The following is an 18,484-nucleotide window of genomic DNA, read 5'->3' as shown; positions in this document are numbered from 1 at the left end:
GCGACAGCCCAGAAACCTGACTGATCTAGAGAAGATCTGTGTGGAGGAGTGGGCCAAAATCCCTCCTGCAGTGTGTGCAAACCTGATGAAAAACTACAGGGAACGTTTGACCTCTGTAATTGCAAACAAAGGCTACTGTGCCAAATATTAACATTGATTTTCTCAGGTGTTCAAATACTTATTTGCAGCTGTATCACACAAATAAATAGTAAAAAAATCATACATTGTGAGTTCTGGATTTTTTTTTTTTAGATTATGTCTCTCACAGTGGACATGCACCTACGATGACAATTTCAGACCCCTCCATGATTTCTAAGTGGGAGAACTTGCAAAATAGCAGGGTGTTCAAATACTTAATTTTCCTCACTGTATATATGTGTATATATATATATATATATATATATATATATATATATATATATATATATATATATATATATGTGTATATATATATATATATATATATATATATATATATATATATATATATATATATACAGCTTTGCAGATCCTTGGCATTCTAGCTGTCAGTTTGTCCAGATACTCGTGTGTAATTTCACCCCACGCTTCCTATAGAACTTGCCACAAATGTGGCTGTCTAGTCAGGCACTTCTCATGCACCTAACAGTCTAGCTGATCCCACAAAAGCTCAATGGGGTTAAAATCCATAACACTTTTATCCAATTATCGGTTGTCCAATGTCGTTTTGTTTTTGTTTCAAAAGTGGCATTTTCTTTGCAATTCTTCCCGTAAGGCCTGCACCCCTGAGTCTTCCCTTGAAACAGGTGTTGGGCAGGTAGAATTAAATTAAGCCATCAGCTGAGCACACATGAGGCGTCTATTTCTAAAACTAGTGACTCTGATGCACTTATCCTCTTGTTTAGTTGTACATATGGCCTTCCACATCTCTTTCTGTACTTGTTAGTTCCAGTTGTCCTTTGTCTTTGAAGACTGTAGTGTACACCTTTATATGAAATCTTCTGTTTTTTGGCAATTTCAAGCATTGCATTACCTTCATTCCTCAAAACAATGATTGACTGACAAGTTTCTTGATGATTGACTGACAAGAAATCCGTTTCTTTTTTTTGTATGCCATTTTTGACCTAATATTGACCTTAAGACATGCTCAAAGCTTCATTTAATGAACCAAATAGCTTTAAGCTGTGTTTGATATAATGAAGTGATTTTCTAGTACCAAATTACCACAATTACAAACTTTTGGCTGCCAGTGTATATATGTATGTAAAAATACAAATCTGTTAAATACAGATGCAAGGGAATGTATGGCAGAAGAGGTAGGGTATGTTGGATAAATATAAATAGACTAAGCTGTGTATTGCACATAATTATTGGGCAATGGGCAGTTTTAACTGTTCATGAGATGGATTGCCGGAGGGAAAAAAACTGTTCCTGTGCTTGACCGTTCTGGTGCTCAATGCTCTATAGCGCCATCCAGAAGGCAACTGTTTAAAAAGGTAGTGGGCTGGGTAAGTGCGGTCCAGAGTGAATTTTCCAGCCCTTTTCCTCACTCTGGAAGTGTACAGTTCTTGAAGGGAGGGCAACCAATATTCCTCTTAGCGGTCTGAACGGTCCTTTGTAGTCTTCTGATGTCCGATTTCGTAGGTGAACCAAACAAGTTATTAAAGTGCAGGGGACAGACTCAATGACTGCAGAGTAGAACTGTATCATCAGCACCTGTGGAAGGTTGAACTTCCTCAGCTGGCAAAGGAAGTACAACCTCTGCTGGGCTTTTTTCCACAGTCAGTCAATGTGGGTCTCCCACTTCAGGTCCTGTTAGATGGCAGTGCCCAAGAACCTGAATGACTCCACTTCTGCCCCAGTGCTGTTTAGAATGGTGAGCTGGGTCAATGTTGAGGTGTTCCTCCTAAAGTCTAATATCATCTCCACTGTTTTAAGCGTGTTCAGCTCCAGTTTGTTTTCACTGCACCAGTGAGCCAGCCTTTCAACCTCACTTCTTTATACAGGCTCATCGTAATCTTGGATGAGGCAGATGACAGAAGTGTCGTCTGCAAACTTCAGGAGCTTGACAGCGGGATCTTTGGCAGTGCAGTCATTGTTATACAGGGAGAAGAGTAGTGGGGAGATCACACATCCTTGGGGGGGCACCAGTGGTGATTGTACATGTGCTGGAAGTGAATTTCCCTCATCTCATTAGCTGCAGCCCTGTTCGTCAGAAAGCTGATGATCCACTGAGAGATAGAAGTGGGAACAGAGAGTTGGTGTAATTTAGTAATTTAGTAATTACTTAGTAATTTAGAGATGATGGTATTGAAAGCTGAACTGAAGTCCACAAAAAAGATCCTTGGATATGTCCCTGGTCTGTCCAGATGTTGCAGGATATGATGCAATCCCATGTTGACTGCATCATCCACAGACCTGTTTGCTCGATAAGCAAACTGAAAGGGATCTAGAAAGGGTCCAGTGATGTCCTTCAGGTGGGCCAACACCAGTCTCTCATATGACTTCAAGACCATAGATATAGTGACAGACCAAGTCCTGTTATTTTGGGTTTCTTTTGGACAGGAATGATGGTGGAGCATTTGAAGCAGCAGGGAACTTCACATTGCTCCAGTGATTTATTGAAGATGGGGGCCAGCGTGTCAGCACAGGATTTTAGACAAGTGGGTGAAATAGCATCTGTGCCCTGTGCTCTCTTTGACTTTTGTTTCCAGAAGACACTGCACACCTCCTCTTCAAAATCTTAAGTGCAGGAGGGGGAGGAGGGGGGTTGCAGGAGGTATTGATGTTTGTGTGAAGTGAAGGTCCGAGTGGGTGCTGGGTGTGAGACTGTGCTTTTCAAATCTACAGTAAAACACATTTTATCCCCACTTCTGTAAGCATACTCTTTGGCCTGACGAAGCTGCCTGAGTTTTGCTGCAAACCATGATTTGTCATTGTTGCATGTTAAATAAGTCCTACTAGGAATGCACATAACCTCACAGAAATTGATATATGATGTCACAGTATCTGTGAGCTCATCCAGATTGGTGTCTGCAGCTTGCAGACTTGCAGTCTCTTCAATGGGTTGTTCTGTTGTTTAGTGTTTTTGATAATTCCGCTGACGAAACATTGAAGGGGGGAAAAAACAACTTTCCAAGACATTTTAGTAGACAAAAAAACTCCAGAAAATTTTGTAGAAAATTAGATGTGATCGAGGAGCTTTATACATATACATGAAGAGACTAAGTCCCATCCCTCACAGACCCATTTTCCAATCCTGTAAAAACTTAAACATGGTGCTACTGTGAATAATGTCTATTTTAAACATTCTTCATTTAGTCAATATGGCTCTGATAGTGGTTTGTGGAAGCCCTTGAGCCTTAAAAGGCTCCGTTATCTTTTCCAGACTGATTCAGCTTTTTTGTAAAATTCTTCAGAAAATTCCTTCCCTTGTGGCATGATGAACCTGACTTTTTTCACAGTACTGTACATGCGATACAGCCTTTGGCAAAAAATAAGGTATCTTTGAAGACAGCATAGTAATGCTTTCTACCACACTACATTAACACTTCATACTATACGGCCAAAAGAATGTGGACACCCTATTCTAATTAACAGGTTTGGCTATTCCTGTGATTTACGTGAAGAGAAATCTTAGTGACATTCTAGATTATTCTGGGCTTCCAATTTATTTCTACTGTTTGGGAAGGGCACTTTTCTGTTCCACCATTACAATGCCACTGTGCACAAAGCAAGGTATGGACTCATAAAATGAGTCGATTAAAATAGTTCAACCAAAAATAAAAATTCTCATCATTTTCTCACCCTCATGCCATCCCAGATGTGTATAAATTTCTTCTGCTGAACACAAACTAAGATTTTTAGAAGAATATTTCAGCTCTTTAGATCCTCACAATGCAAGTGAATGGGTACCAACATTTTCAAGCACCAAAATGCACATAAAGGAAGCATAAAAGTAAAGCTTAAGACTCCAGCGGTTAAATCTACATCTTCAGAGGCGATGAGAAACAGAACAATATAGAAGTCCTTTTTAATATAAATTCTCCTCCCTGCCCAGTAGGTGGCAATATGTATGAAGAATGCAAATTGCCAAAACACAAGAATGTGAAAGTGGAGATTTATAGTAAAACTTAAATATTTATCTGTTTCTCATCAACGCAAATGCATTAAAAGGTGCAATTTTATATATACATATATACATACACACGGCACAGTGTGTCACACACTTAAAAGCAGATTATTAATTCTCATGCCCAACTCAGCTGATAAAATACTGAACCTGATTGCAAATGACAGATAAAAGTAACTGATGGCATTTTATTTGCAGCACTGCATCTTTACCTTAAAGCCTCTTAACTCAGCAGCAGCTTCTCTTGTCTTTCCACCAACAAATTTAAGACTTCAGTAAATTACATTTAAGACATTTTCTCTGTTATGTAATATTCAGTCTTTTGATGGCCTTAAATTATAAAACCTTAATTTAAGAAATTGTAATACTTTTTAAGGACACTCCTATTAGGGATGAATTGGAACACCAAATGTGAGCCAGGCCCCATCACCCAACATTAGAGTCTACTGATGCTCTTGTGTCTGAATAGGAGCAAATCCCAGTAGCCATGTTCCAACATCTAGTAGAAAGCCTTCCCAGATGAGTGGAAGCTGTTATAGAGGACCAAACCTTCTATTCATGCCAATGATTTAAAAATTAAATGCTCAACAAGAACATGCAGATGTGGTGTTATGGTGTCCACATACTTTTGGCCATATAGTGTATAAAACTGCCTATATGAACAGCTTACTAATTGTATTAGATTTCATTTTAATAGAGTTTTGAGTGGCCAAACATTACCAGACTAGAGGCGAAAGAGCGTACAACCCTTTTCTCCCTAAAGCGGGCATCATGTGGCATGGGGTGGTGTCCGGAGTAAGGAGGGTGAGCATGGGGCGGAGGCGGATGATGCTGGTAGTATGGGTGCTGGGGGGGGTGCTCCATTCCAGGGTAAGGTGCCTGTAAGAAAGCACTTCAGAATTGGAACCCATTACAACAGCAGGGCATCAAAATAATCAGACTTAGAAGCTCTTACCATCCCTTGCCATGGTGGCGGAGGCCCAATGTTGTGGTGGAATTCTCTCATATAGTCATTGTATGACTAGAAATAAGAAAAGATGTGTTAATATTAAAAAGGCTCATTCATCACTTCAAATCACTTGAAGATGATTATGTGATTAAAGCAAACTGGCATTTAAAGTCAGTCAACATGAAATGAAAATTGACTTGTTAAATGTACTTTCTGGGTCTAGACAGTTCAGTTTTGTATGTAATTCCTAAGAAAAATACAAAGTAATCTAAATATAACTCCCTCTGCCTCAATGAAATTTTTTTTTGTTTATGTCACAATCACTCTTCAACCTCTCCCCTTCAGTCCCAGCCTACAGCTGTTCTCGCTGAACTTCCACTTGGAATTATGACAGATTATGGAAGTAAATGGTTTTTGATTGCTAAATGTTTTTTTTAAAGATTAAAAAGACAAAAGGGAAACTCACTCCGTTGAGAAAAACATCTCTTCTAACACCAGAGAAGCGCCTATGAGGAGATTAAGAGGTTTATTTGATGTCACGTTCACAAAGGAGAAGAGAAAACGAGATGGAGGGAAAGACATCTACCTGTCCATTGGTGGATTGCGAGGGTCTTGAATAAAACCTACGCAGACAGCAAAAAAAAAGTTTTTTTTTTTTTTTTTCAAAAATCAATAATGATAAAGCATGGAAACATTGAAAACAAACTACTAGTGCCAAATGCAGAGTTTCATTAGCGTATATATATATATTTTTTTTAAAACAATCCTGCCAAAAACGAACATTTTAAAACATAATCAGTGTGCCTTTTTCTCATACTTTTTTTTTTTTTTACATGCAAGAAATACACCATAAATGTAACATTAACATAAACAAAACATAAATAACTTGTCTTAACAAAGAACTAAAAAAGGGAACCTTCTGTGGCGTTCTTCTAGAAAGTCAAGTGTTAAACAGGGAGACAAGAGGAAACAGGGATCTACATGTAGCAAATATTGACCTGGTCTCTGGGGGAATTCTGGAGGGTAATCAATCCTGGGCCGCTTGCGGTTGTGCATGTCATATTCCTCTGGACGACGCCTACGTGAATCAGGTATATTAATGTGAAAGATGGCACTGATGTAAAAACATACATAAATAAACATGTTTCATCCATAACATTTATTTCCCTTCTGTTTAATCTGTATGTGTGGAATTAACTGTAAAATATTTAAATTCATTGTATAAAATTGGTAACAAACTGAAATATTAAAGCTACTTTAAACAGCAAGCATAGCTGCAATTTTCAAACATTGCACATTCACACAAAGCTAACATCCAAATTTTACTGTATATCAAGGCCATTTTCCAGCTTGACAAAAACCATGATTTTGTACTTCTCTTAATTGTCACTCACCCTCTCACTATACAGAACTATAAATGTGAACAACTTTCAATCTAGCTTTGACTTTGTAACCTTAACCCAGAACAAGCCTTACACATGCCCTCAACTGTGCCATGAAGGACTGATAAACAGGTAAATCACACAAAAACTCCAAAGAAATGTCCAGGTCATTTCACCCCAAAATCAATAAAGAAAAAATGTATTATATTTTGATAAAAAAAAAAGCCTTTCTATGACCATTAAGATTGTCACCTGTCGCTGTCTAGTGTTAAAATTACTTTATTACTGACTGTTTATTTGTCTTGAATACTTTCTTCAGAAACAATGCTTACATAATTAACAAATTATTAGCAGTATTATGTTTTTGTTGTTGTTAAAAAAAAATTGGTTGAGAATATGCAAATGTCACTACCGACTATGGTATTTTGGTATCGTGTCAACACTGCTTTCAATGTAAATATTGTGCATGGTAGATCTTGCTATAATAACATTACGAAAAAATGTATTTCATTCCATAGAAGTGTGAGCACCCCTGCTGTAATGTGTATGAAAGTTTTAGAAGAGGTTTTGTTTTTGAAATTCCTATTATTCTAATTAGATTCTCCAAATTTCTCTCATTACTGGTAGTATTTATATTTGTACTAAATGCATTTAAAAATTAATAAAACCATCACTGTGCCTGGACAAGGTGATTTTTATTCGAGTTAAAGTAAACCGAATGAGATTTTTTCCACATTAAAGTAATGGAAATTGGGGGGTAAGTGAAAAGAGAAGCTTGTTTACAGTTGCATGCGTTCACAAGAACACTTTTTAGCGATAAACAATGCAAGTTCTCGTATAATCACGTGAGCCACTGGGAATGAGCTTCTCTCATAGTGCTTATGAACATAAAACAATGTCAAGGTTTTCACTGAAAAATGACAGATTCCTGGTTGATTCTCACCATAACCTATTGTATGTCTTTGCCAATGGATAGTGCCTCACTTTAAAAGCAAATATTCCAATGTTTTGAAAAGACTGAGGGCTTTTTATTAAAACATCTCCCTTTGTTTTCTACATAAGAAAGTTGTGGATTTGGAACAAATTTCTTTCTTTTATTTTGGGGTGTATATATAACCCAGACTTTTCTTTGTGAGATTCACCTAAAGAGTAAAATGTGCTTGGATGAGTCTTTATAGAAAGATATTATAAAAATACTATTCATTAAATACTCAACTACTCTCCTTCTGACATACTTTTAAATGTGTGAACTAAGTAAAAATGTCTTTCTAACAAATGGTAAACCCAATAAAATTATAAAAACATCATCTACAGCAGAAAAAAAAAAATCTGGTTAAGAGTGTGACATACCGCATTCTTGAAGTTTTGTGACTGTTAACGTTGGCAAATACATAGAGTAAAAGTTCATATAATAGTCCATCTTATGCTTTAACACGTTTTAAATGGGAGGGCCTGGTAAGGCGGAAGAAGGGGAAGCAATATGGAGTGGTGCAGTCCATTGTATATCAAACCAAAAAGACCAAGAGAAGATCCAGACATTTCGAAAATAACCTTCTCTTGGGGTACTCAGTCCATGGAAGGTTCAGAGAAACACAGAAGTAGGGCAGGGTGGAGGCATCATTTTACACCATCATTAGTCCAGAGGAAGGTAACAAACTGCCTACCTACCACCTGGTGGAATATCCCATCGTTTGAGAGCGAGGGGCCTTTGTAACAAAGGGGGTGGGGAAAGGGGAGGGACGTGTACTCATGTAATGCCAAGATCACCTCCAAATTTGAGTCCATCAGTTGGGGGTGGGGCCAGATAATGCAAACAAACAAATTTCCTTATAACGTTTTTCTGGAGAGATTATGGATGTTAAAGTCCTTTTTGGGCCATTTTTTGAGGAAAAGTGAAGGCAACCTCATTTAGAGCATCTTTTAGGCCTTTCTTTGAGCACTGTGATATGGAAGAGAGTTCATGTAAGGCAGTGCTCAATAGGGACAGTCCCTGGTGTGGTTTGAGTCCTTTGGCACTGAAAAAGGGTGACTACCCCTTTTCGGTAGCTTTGCAGAAGAACACATACTTGTTTTTTTCTCTCTCCCTGTCTCCACCACTTTTTTCTCATTCTTTCTTTCACTGTTTGCTATTATACCCCGCACACTTCAACTATCTATTTTCGCAAGCACACACTGGAGCTTTGTTCTGGAAAAGAAAACCAGCAAAGAAGTCCCAAATCTGCTCCTCTTGAAAGCTTTTGTTTGTTTTAACAACGGCAGCTTTCTGCCCCTCAATTCGATGTGCCATCTTCAGCTTAATAATTAAGGCTCCTTTTTAAAAGAGTCCCATATTTGACTGGCTCTATCCCCCATGGATACTCCTGCAAGAAAAGGCTTTGGGAACAAATTTATACAGTCTCAACTACAGAAAGAAACGAACCTCAGTGCTACAACAGCAAAGTTAACTACCATAGTGAGGCTAAAGTTGTTAACAAAGGATTATCAGGTTATTCGTTACACCAAGTTACCATTTCAACTCAGACTTGCACACCACCATCAACATTAACAATAGAGATTCACTTTGCGACTTTCCCACGAAAGCTGCCACTGGTCCGGTCTGCTCGTTTCAAGGCTCTTCTCTGACATTCGCACAAGTGATGATGAAGACGACGGTGGAAAAAAAGCACTTTTGTTTTCTTCGCATCAGGTGACAGGGACACAAGTGCGTACTATCTGTCCAAAGAACATTTCTAACCTTCCCAGGTCTCGTGGGGCCGGCTCTCTGTGGGCAGGTCGGCCCCGAGATCGAGGCTCAGAGTGCATCCTCCTCTTGTGGCGCATTTTGTGAATGACTTGATACAAGTCAATGCTCTCATCCGGAGGGAAGAGCATGCACAGCTGTGTCCCGCAATCTGGTTCAATCTCCTGTACCCGGCCATTCATAGACATCCAAGGACAGATGCAGAGAGAAAGAAAATGTATTTTAACACTCAGCATTATATGAACAATGCTGCATTCAAATAAACAAAAAGGGTTGTAAAATGGTGTAATAAAACACTAAATACATGACTGAAGTGCAAAATACCTGTTACATGGAGACAAAGAACAAAAAAAAAAAAAAAAGGCTAACCTGTCCATCACGTCCAATCTTCACAGGCTTGTGCTCATTCCATGGGTTTGAGAGGTGGGATGTTTTTGTGAATGGCAATTCCCGCCTTCAGGCAAAGAAAATAAACTTCATTATTAATTCAGAAACCTAAACTACAAACTACTACAAAACAGCGCCGATGTAAAATAAATAAATAAATATATATATATATATATATATATATATATATATATATATATATATATATATATATATCTTTTTTTTTTTTAGTACCTGCAAATCCAGTCAATTTTGAAGACTCCTCCAAGCATTTTGGCATTCATGCCTGCAGGCAGAACCCAGTGAATAGGAGAACCTCCATGATGAGACTCAGAGGACAGACGAGCAAAACCTGAAACAAAAGCACACACCTCTTCATTAACCCACTGTTAAACAAAATGACATTTATTATTTATTTAATGACATAATATTTACTCATGCCATTCCAACCTGTACGACTTACTTCTGAAGAATAGATTATGTTTTGAAGAATGTCTGAGCTGTTTTTTCCCCATAGAATGCAAGTCAATTGGGATCAAAAATATCAAGCTCCAAAGTATATTAGCATAAAAGTAATCCATGACTTGAGTGGAATTTCCCAAGTCTTCTAATGCGATATGATAGGTTTGGAATGAGAAACAGACCAAAATATGTCTTTTGGTCAGTTGACGCATTAAGAAAAAGTATATATTTGCATAATTTTGAAAAAATAAATAAAGATCTCAAGCAAATATAATTTGGAGTGTAAATAATGAAGCTTGTGTGCAGCATTCTTCCTTCTCAGTTGTCACTGCACTTTTGGTTGTATCAAAAAAAGCAAGTTCTCACATGGACATTAAAACGCACCATAAACAGATTGGGTGGGTGTCAAGAATTTAAGTGAATATGGTCTGTGGATGGTCTGTTAAATTTTAGAATGTTGCTCATTCAAACCTATCATATCACTTCAGAATACATGGATTTAACCACTCAAGTCATATAAATTACTTTCATGCAACCTGTCAGACATTCTTCAAAATGCCTTTGCTTGTGTTCCACAGAATAAAGTCAGGTTTGAAATAGCATAAGCATGAGTAAATGATAATTATACAATTTTAAAGTAAACTTCCTCTAAACGGATGAGACCCAACTTGCCATTAATTAGACAAATATCCTTAGTTAAGACCAACTTAAATTTCTAAGAGCAAATGCACTCTCTTTAGTTAACTCTTTCACACAGTTTTCACCACTAAGTAACTGTCTCAGAGCGCTCAAAACTTGTACATGCATCAAAACCAATATTTTTTATGCTAGACCCTATACCAACTAAGCTACTGAGAAAGGTATTTCCTGTAATCTCAGAACCTATTATCAATATTATTAAATCCTCGCTAACTTTAGAATATGTACCCAAAACTTTTTCAATTGGCAGTTATTAAACTAGTTTTCAAGAAACTACAGCTTGACCCTGTTGGCTAATTCACAAATCTTCCATTTATGTCTAAAATACTAGAAACTAGAATATGATGTGATGTGCATTCAAGTGAATTTAGTTTAACAATTTCATATACATTTTTCACTACTGATGAGCAAATAGCCATATTGTGTAATTAATGATTTATCTATTTTATCATACTTGTTCGGCCACATATATAGATGGGAAATGCAGTTTTGTTGCAAATGCTTAAGGCATAAACAAGCTAAATGAGTCTTATTTTCTGGCATGTTTTACCATTATTCTTCATTAACAGAACAAAAAATGCATTCCAACTAAACTGCACAGTAAAAATCCTTAAGTTAATTATTACCGACACAAATTTGCTTCCGCCATGATTCTTAAATCGATATGCCCCCATCTCAAAGTCGTGACTGGTGGAGGGTTTCCCACTCATTATAAGACTTTGTGGAGGCAATCATGTGCCCTTAACTCATACAATTAATTATACACATGACTTGAATGCACCATATGAAGCAATCATACAAAAAAACCCTTCAGCACATCAGACAGCTTCTTTCCAGACAACATCCGTAGTCTGCCGGTACTTTACTTTGTATTAAACAAATAAAATGCCAAATTTGTGACAGAAAATTGGCTTAAAATAACAACTTCCCTAATGTTAACACATGTGTCTGGAACCGGAAGATGGAAAAAGAGGATCTAGTAACTCTCTCGTAGAGTTAGCTCTCCGCTTTACATCAATAATTAGGTAAAAGTTTAAATGACAAATGGACTGCACTCAAAATAAGGTTTAAATGCTTCTCTACTTGACACTTTCACAAATAGTTATCTTTTAAATTATATTTACACAACTTTAACATTAAAACCATTCTATTAAGACAAATTACATTCAAATGCATGTTAAGAAAAATATATTTACATTGTAGGCTATGAAATAAATTTGTACAACAATCTGGATTTTTTTAACAAAAGTATATTGTTTGAATATTTTATTCAGTGTACATGTTAATGGACAATGACATACTAATGTAACACCTCTTTCTAAACAAGAACAACTGATGAGCAATACCATTCATTTCACTGTAGGCAATATGGTACTACAGGTGCATCTGCTTAGCTAACATTCCCTCAAATTTATGTTATGGGATTGAAGCTGTGTGCTTTGGGATGTGCATATAGACCCTTTATTTATTTTGGAATAGACATATTAATAGAAAATGTCAAGATCTTTTATCATTCACACAATCACAGTGCATTGGGCTGTTTATTATGTGATGTAACTTTGCTTTATGTTTTTGTTTTCGGAATCGAAAAATAAGAGAAAATGATGCTGGAATTGACTCTTGAAATCAATTGCATTGAGGAATTTGAATCGATTAAAATATTTCTGGAAACTAAGTGACCCACTAAGTATATCTACAAATTGATAGTATGCATGCTTGTTTGCATGCTCAAAAAATATGATTTCTAAACATTATTTTCAGTTAAAATGTTTTAAGTCTGTCAAAAAATACTAATGATTTCTATAGGAGTCTATTTCACAGTTATTTTAGTCAAATAACCCGAAGAAATTATATTCTTCTGAATTATATTCATATTTGGGCTGAGAAAGTTTAAGAACCTCTGCATTACCTCTTAAAGCCACAGCAATTAGTTTATTTACACTGAGCTTTAATTTGCACAGTGACTCAAGATTTAAAAGAAAATGATAATGATTTCAAGAATTTATAAAACGTGATCTTGAGCATGTGACTAAAATGCACATTGCACATATTAAGGGTCAAGCCCCAATGGGGTACAGGTATCAATTGTAATTTTTAGTTTTCCTCTTATACTGGGTGTTAGTCTATGTCAACACTTAGAACTATAGGGTGAACAGTTGTGAGCTTTGGCACAACATCTGTGGAGAGTCTGATCTTCAATGTGATAAACTATGTGGTCTACTACTAAACCATCTAGCGCAAGGGTCGGGAACCTTTTTTCCACTTAGGAGCCAAATTTTGGTTGATGCATGTTTTTGAAAGAGCCATACCACAAACGTATAAATTACTGTTTTTCAATAAAATAAAATGTTTAAATTGCCCATAGACTACTCAAAAACAAAACAAATATGCAAATATTAATAGGTAACATGTTGCAATAGAGTACACTAGTTTGTGCGGGTCTCCATAAAATTACTTCATTTTACAATTGTTCCTGAAAAATGTAACTTCGCTTTTGGGCTGGGTGATATGTAAAAAATATTTTAATGATAATCGCATTTAAAATAATCGCAACATCCGATTATATGGTGAATATTTTTGCTTGACTGATTTTGCTTTAAAAATACAATAAAATTATTGAAACACGAAACAAAATTTGTTTTTATAACAAAGTGATTAAAGAATTTTATATATAACCACCTCCACAAATACAAACATTTATGTTCTCCAACGGCCCCATTTGCCATCAGTATGCGGCAACAGGTGCAAATTAAGAACTAAAGACAATTATAAAAGTAAAGATAATTATAATAATCATCATAATAAATAAGCCTAATAAGTTTCCTTGTGTTCCTAAAAAATGCTGCCAAATGTGTTCTTATGGAATGTGTTTGTATTGTGTTTGTTAATACAGTTTATGCTGCCTAAAGAAAAAAAATAGAACAAAATGTTAGCTTCAAGGTGAACATGACTTATGATTAATTTTCGTCTTTGTTTCTTTAATACAAATATACCTGTATATATGACTGAACCTGCAGAGACGAGTTCACAATTTGTAAGAGTGAACAAAACTTGCAGCGCCTCAAGAGATGATCGGAGATCATTTGCAGCATTCTCAAAGACTAAATTATTCTTCCAAACAGTTTTCAGAAAAAGGAGTGATAACTCTTTACATGTGCTTGTTTCCCGAGACAAGGTCCCGCCGCATGCCTCTGAACAAACAGTGAATCAGACACAAGCACTGAAGGCTTTTCTTTTGTCTGTTCTTAAAAACATAATAAAGTGTGTTTCTTCAAGCGCGCATTCATAAATCGCTCGTAGAAAATGCTCTTAACAGCTAAGATCCATAGATATTGGGGAAACGAGGCCCAGAACACTATGAATGTGTATGTGTTGGAGAAGCGCTTTCATTACACTCGTGAAAAGCGCACACACATCAAATCAGACGCGCATCGGCGGCTTTTCTTTCGTCTGTTCTGCAAAATATAATCACGTTTTGTTAAACGCTCGTCTTTGTGTCTAATTTCTTGTAATATATCACTCAGAGAAGTCTTACAGGTCGCCTTCCACTGTGACTGGTACATCATCAAAATATTCCGCATGAAAAATCCGCATTGGCGGGTGTTCATATCAAACCTTGTTCACTAGGAGTAGCTAAAATTCGGAAGAAAGGAAATCAAAACTGTCATTGACTTCAAGCTTTACAATAGCACCCACACAATTATCTCAAAAAATTATCTCGAGAAAGTATTAAAGGTTCATGTGTTGGGCGAATGGTGAGACACCCTGCGAGTCACTTGATTTTTAACAAAGTGCCACTTGTGGTTTGTGAGCCATAGGTTCCCGAACCCTGCTCTAGCGCCACGAACAGCTAAAATTTGCATTCTGTTAATTGTGGCTTGAAGCTATATTTTTTATACATGTTCCATATAGCAAATTACTAATGAATTAATTTTGCACAACATACCTTGAAACTTTCCACTCTCTCTGACAGAGAAGATCAGCACAACACTCCGAGCAGAGCCGAAAAGCTGCGTTCAGTTTTTTCTCATTGACAGGCAGAGTAGACCACACACCCTGTGGACAGAAAAAAGATGCCATGTTAGCAGAGTAAAGTGTATTTTAAACACTAGCAACATTAAATTAAAAACAGTACACATTTGCGTATAGTTGTTACTGAATTTCAATCGGAGTAAAATGTTTTGAGTTGAGTTACACAATTCTGTTTTCAATATTGATCATTGCTGTGACTTCCAAGTACTCATGTCTTTTTCTATAAAACACTCTAGTTTTCGTATTGCTGAAAGAGTAAACAGTGCTGTGAGCGGCACACCTTTGCTTTGGCCAGAGATACGTTTTCGTGGTTGTTGCTCTTAATTAGAAAAAACCTGGCCTCTCTCAGGATGTACTGCAGCTTGCTAGTTTGATCTTTAAAGACAAGAGGGCAAAAACGGTTTATAAAGATTCTGGACAAAACAATACCATCAGATTAAACATTACTTCTGGAGAAAATAGACATGCATGGTGCAATACATTCAAATGTCTTCAGTAAACATTATGTGAATGTATTTTTCTTACCCTTCCTCACAGCTCTGACAGAAGAGGGCAGTTTCTCATGTTTCTTTTCAGACCCTAAAAAAAAAATCAGACAAAAACAAAACTCAGACACACCAAGCTTATACATTCCAATCAACATGCAGATAAAAATATGCTACTGCTGTTTTATCTACAAAAAGATGGTCTTGCAGAACATTAAAGACTCTAGCACTGTACAGCTGGATTAAACAATGATTATTGTTGAAGATTCACTCTCAGAAGCATGACGACAAACCTTAACATCATGGTTCAAAAGGGAAAATAAAGTTAGAGAAATTCACACTATTACAGGTTGCCATCAGGTGTGTATAATTTTAATAATTATGATCCATCTTCCAGTAATATGACCCGCTCTACCGAGGATGAAATCTGCTCATCTACACAGTTCCAAATGGATTTTATTAATATTGCCCAAGAACTACCATTAAACAATGGTTTGATTTATAACTGCTTGATTTATTATAAAATAATTATTTATCGAACTATGTATTTAATTTCACAATGGGAGATTTTGCTCCTCCTTTGTTACCCACCAGGACAAATAAGTCATTTTACACAGCTGAATGGACACAAACATGACTCAAATCTAATCTGAAGTCATTGTTGTAATTACAATTTTTTTAAACAGAATTATTAGTATTATATTACTATCATAGTTGATATTGTTATTATTGAGCTGTTTTTGGATTATTTAATGCCTGTATAGGATTCTGAAGCTGAACGCCCCTTATGTAAAAATATCAATAATTGAGACTGCTTGGGCTCAATTCATAGCCAAATATATTTACTTTCCTATGATAAACACAGCCAGGTAGCGCACCATAGTGAAAACTTCTAACAACAATGATCATCTAGCCATTGGTGAAGAATACAGTGGCAAGGCATGTTATCTTGTTTCTCAACACACCCTTGAAAGACACACACACAAAAAAAAAAAAAAGAAAGAGTGGAAAGTAAACCATTTTATTATTAAATTAATTTAAAGTTTAGTTTCCATGTCTAAGCCACTTCCTATTTCTTGTCTACGTAATGTGATTTCTCCGGTTGTGTCATATGACCTTCTTGTTTAATCATTTGTTTCAGTGGTCTTGTCTTGTCATTGGTTCGCGTGTTAATGTCTTGTTAACCTGTTTATTAGTACAGTTTTGTCATTTGTCTCGTTATTTGTAACCATTTGGTTTGTGTATTTATAGCCCTTATGTTCATATGTCCATGGTTGAGTATTGTGAATGTATAACGTCTTTTTATGCATTGTCTAGTTATAGTCATAGTCAAGTCAACTATATGTTTTGGTTTATATTCGTTATTGATTTCACCTTGTATTCAAGTTGGATATAATAAACTGCACTTGGGTTCACACATCATCGTCTTCATATGCTACTCCTGCCTACCTGCTATTTTTCACATGCTCCCAGCCTTAAGGATGTTCCAAAAGGTAGGCAGCAAAATGCCTTGCAAGAGTTTGGACAAAATCTAAGGTAGCACTGCATTTCCTTCATGGATAAAACAATCCCAGAATGCATTGTGAAAAAAACCTTTAAACAAATAAAACAGTCAAGGGCAATGTTGTTATAATCTATACAGTATTTTGTCTGGCATTTAAAAACCATCTACACAAAATATTTTCATCTGACTAAAAATGCACTATTTACCCACTGAATCTAGTTATTAGCTTAGCAACGTGCTATGTTATAATATACTTACAACTCCAATTCTGAAAAAAATTAAGGCAGTTTGGAAAATGCTTTTTAAAAAATTCCATTCACCCTGTGCTATTTGAAAACACTACAATAACACATTATTCGATGTTTTACCTTGTGAATTTAATAGTTATTTTACACTCATTTCAAATCAGATGATTGCAACATTGCAAAGTTGGGACATTCGGGGGTAATTTCTTAAAGCGCTAAAATAGTAGGCTTCTGTCTCTGAAAACCAGCAGTTCAGAGCAAGCGACTTGCAAATGTTTTCCAATTGAGTGCACATTAAAGTTGCACGATTTACTTATAGCATTCACCATATATCAGTTTACAATGAATGTTTCTTTGTACTTTTTGATAAACAATCAGGATGTGCATGGTAACCGTTTGTAATACTGATCAACAATAGGGACATGCATGATAACCGTTTGTAATATTGAGTTAACCATTAGTCCTTTTCTACCGACATGGTTCGGGTGCAGGTTCCTAGGCCTAGGCCGAATTCCTAGGAATTCTCTAAATGTTCCAATCAATTCCACTGCAGAAAAGGCTGCTCAGGGGCCGAAAACCTGGTCCTGCACCGGCCCCCAAAAGCTTGCTGGTCTCTACGCAGGAACCAATTATGTCAGGGGATGGAGGGTGGGATAATGTTTCGTCACTAGTGATGCACCGAAATGAAAATTCTGGGCCGAAACCGAAAATTCAGGATGCACTTGGCCGAAAATTACTTTTTTCCTTTTTTTTTTTAAATACCCATTTTAAAATAGTTATATATATATATATACACAGGTGAAACTCGAAAAATTAGAATATCGTGCAAAAGTTCATTAATTTCAGTAATTCAACTTAAAAGGTGAAACTAATATATTATATAGACTCATTACAAGCAAAGTAAGATATTTCAAGCATTTATTTGATATAATTTTTATGATTATTGCTTAGAGCTTATGAAAACCCCAAATTCAGAATCTCAGAAAATTAGAATATTACATGAAATCAATAAAAAAAAAAAGGATTTTAAATACAGAAATGTCGGCCCTCTGAAAAGTATAATCATGCATATGTACTCAGTACTTGGTTTGGGCCCCTTTTGCATTAATTACTGCCTCAATGCGGCATGGCATGGATGCTATCAGCCTGTGGCACTGCTGAGGTGTTATGGAAGACCAAAATGCTTCAATAGCGGCCTTCAGCTCCTCTGCATTGTTTGGTCTCATGTCTCTCATCTTTCTCTTGGCAATGCCCCATAGATTCTCTATGGGGTTCAGGTCAGGCGAGTTTGCTGGCCAATCAAGCACAGTAATACTATGGTCATTGAACCAGGTTTTGGTACTTTTGGCAGTGTGGGCAGGTGCCAAGTCCTGCTGGAAAATGAAGTCAGCATCTCCATAAAGCTTGTCTGCTGAAGGAAGCATGAAGTGCTATAAAATGTCCCGGTAGACGGCTGCGTTGACTCTGGACTTAATAAAGCACAGTGGA

The 18,484-nt window shown here is 36.5% G+C and overlaps 1 protein-coding gene across 1 annotated transcript in view; it reads right to left on the bottom strand.

Moving 5' to 3' along the window:
- ythdc1 (YTH N6-methyladenosine RNA binding protein C1) overlaps nucleotides 1-18,484 on the bottom strand; it is a 79,617-nt gene that overhangs the window by 6,703 nt on the left and 54,430 nt on the right. The window contains 12 exon segments of the mRNA XM_052119063.1: nucleotides 4,832-4,990; nucleotides 5,067-5,132; nucleotides 5,527-5,566; nucleotides 5,647-5,683; nucleotides 6,059-6,138; nucleotides 9,177-9,346; nucleotides 9,552-9,636; nucleotides 9,804-9,921; nucleotides 14,677-14,731; nucleotides 14,733-14,786; nucleotides 15,043-15,137; nucleotides 15,288-15,341. Coding sequence (XP_051975023.1) covers nucleotides 4,832-4,990; nucleotides 5,067-5,132; nucleotides 5,527-5,566; nucleotides 5,647-5,683; nucleotides 6,059-6,138; nucleotides 9,177-9,346; nucleotides 9,552-9,636; nucleotides 9,804-9,921; nucleotides 14,677-14,731; nucleotides 14,733-14,786; nucleotides 15,043-15,137; nucleotides 15,288-15,341 — 1,013 coding nt within the window.

The sequence above is a fragment of the Xyrauchen texanus genome, chromosome 4 (assembly GCF_025860055.1).
Source record: "Xyrauchen texanus isolate HMW12.3.18 chromosome 4, RBS_HiC_50CHRs, whole genome shotgun sequence".
Classification (NCBI taxonomy): domain Eukaryota; kingdom Metazoa; phylum Chordata; class Actinopteri; order Cypriniformes; family Catostomidae; genus Xyrauchen; species Xyrauchen texanus.
Note: the sequence above shows the minus strand (reverse complement) of the source record. Positions and strands in the feature narration are given on the sequence as shown.